At 43.8% G+C, this 1,729-nt stretch overlaps 1 protein-coding gene across 1 annotated transcript in view; it reads left to right on the forward strand.

Annotated features, from left to right (window-relative positions):
* Positions 1-783: 783 nt before the first annotated feature.
* The window catches only part of LOC107098980 (ras and Rab interactor 2-like), a 30,645-nt gene continuing 29,699 nt past the window's right edge, over positions 784-1,729 (forward strand). The window contains exon 1 of the mRNA XM_015396898.1: positions 784-965. Within this exon, the coding sequence (XP_015252384.1) occupies positions 888-965 (78 nt within the window). The 5' untranslated portion in view covers positions 784-887. The remainder of the gene's footprint in view (positions 966-1,729) is intronic.

Below are 1,729 nucleotides of genomic sequence, written 5' to 3' on the forward strand. Positions count from 1 at the left end.
ATTGAACCCCGCCTCCATGTTATTGCTGGACTTAGCTTAAGGCTAAATATTCACCAAAAGAAACAAAACTTTCCAGTAATTGATTTTCCAAGTTTCTTCCAGAAGAAACAGGAAAAAACGGTTTCTTCTGGCTGGAAAAACCTGAAAAAATCCTGGAAAAAAAAGCCACCAGGAAGGAACTTCAAAACCCTGTGACAGAGGATGCATCTGCCGTCCAGGAGCCTGGATGGTCAGCTGACGTTCCTCTGTAGAGAACGACTCTAGAGTCAAACGGGACTAAACAGGGGGGCCGCTGTGGGCTAAACTCTGCACTGCAAAAACAATCTAGAAATATGTACAAATTATTCCCCTTTATTTGAGCAGGTTAATAAGATAATTTGCCAATAGAATGAGTAGTTTTGCTCATAAAATAAGATAATTAGATAATATGCACTAGAAATAAGACAATGTAATTTTTTTTTTTTCTTATTTTAAAGGTAAATTCTTCCATTGGCAAAGTGTCTCACTTTCCACCTAAATTCAAGAAAAAAACACTTATTTTAAGAATTTATTTTTTTTGTCGACCTTAATCAAAATCCAATCAATTAAAGCTACAAACAGACTGCGCAGATATAAAAAATATCCCTTCCTCACCCATTCACCCTCACCACCCTGCATCAGTAGGCGCACACACGCCAGCAGGGACACACCCAATATGCAGGCGCTGACGCAACCTGTCACCTAATGAACCAATGATACTAATGCTCCTCCTGCAGGCTCCTTTAAATCCTCTCCCCACTCCTCTGACCTTTTCAGCATCCTTCTGACACTGAGGGTCTGTTCTTCAGCTCCTCTTTGAGTTGGGAGGTGCTGTGACTCCCTGGACCAGCAGCCTGGATCCCCTCCAGATGAAACATTACCCTGAGAGAGGAGACACCATGACCAGTCCGCCCTGTGAGCAGCAGAAGAGGGGCAGTTTCTTCCAGGTGTGTGAACTTTTCTGATACTCTTTACCTTGAAGAAGAAGCAGCAGCAGATTTTCTGATCAGACCTGGGGGGGAGCAGAGCTCTCTGGCTCCAAGCTGGAGATGCTGAAACAGATCAGGGAGCTACCCGTTCAAGGAGCTGCTGGTTTGGTTTTAGGGACGTTGGTTCTCCCTGTTTTCATGCAGCTGGACTGATGTGAACATCATGTAAGGGTAGAGAGCATCCAAGAGGTTCCACTGCAGGAACCCTTCCCACAAACCAGGCTCTATGTTTTCAAAAACAGAAAGATATAACCAATCCACTGGACTTTGTTTCCAAGTTTGAAGACGTTTCTCTTCCAATCCAAGATTTTCAATTCAAAATGTCGGGAATAGCTTTAAGTTCCAAGCTTTATACAGTAGCCCAACAAAGCCCTGTTCTTGTTTTGAAAACGTGCAAATAGAAATGGACGAACAGATCCACCCCTTTGGAATGGAGGTCGTTTGGCTTCTTTTGTTAGCCTGCAATGCCCCATACCCGTCTAAAGGCTGGTTTATACTCAGAAACCAGGTCGCCCCTCCGCAGACAATCTGCTGCACCTCTCCAAAATTGTAGGTGACCGCAGACAGGAGGCCTCTGATTGGTCAAATCTACATCCGCTCTAAACTATGTGTATTTCCTGTTTGGTACTTTACCGGCTTGTTTTCTTTGTATGACCGCCATTGTGGAAAACGACTCGTGTAGGGCTGCAACTAACGATTATTTTAAAAATCGATGAATCGGT

Source organism: Cyprinodon variegatus, unplaced genomic scaffold, assembly GCF_000732505.1.
Source record: "Cyprinodon variegatus isolate N-32 unplaced genomic scaffold, C_variegatus-1.0 Scaffold27, whole genome shotgun sequence".
NCBI lineage: Eukaryota > Metazoa > Chordata > Actinopteri > Cyprinodontiformes > Cyprinodontidae > Cyprinodon > Cyprinodon variegatus.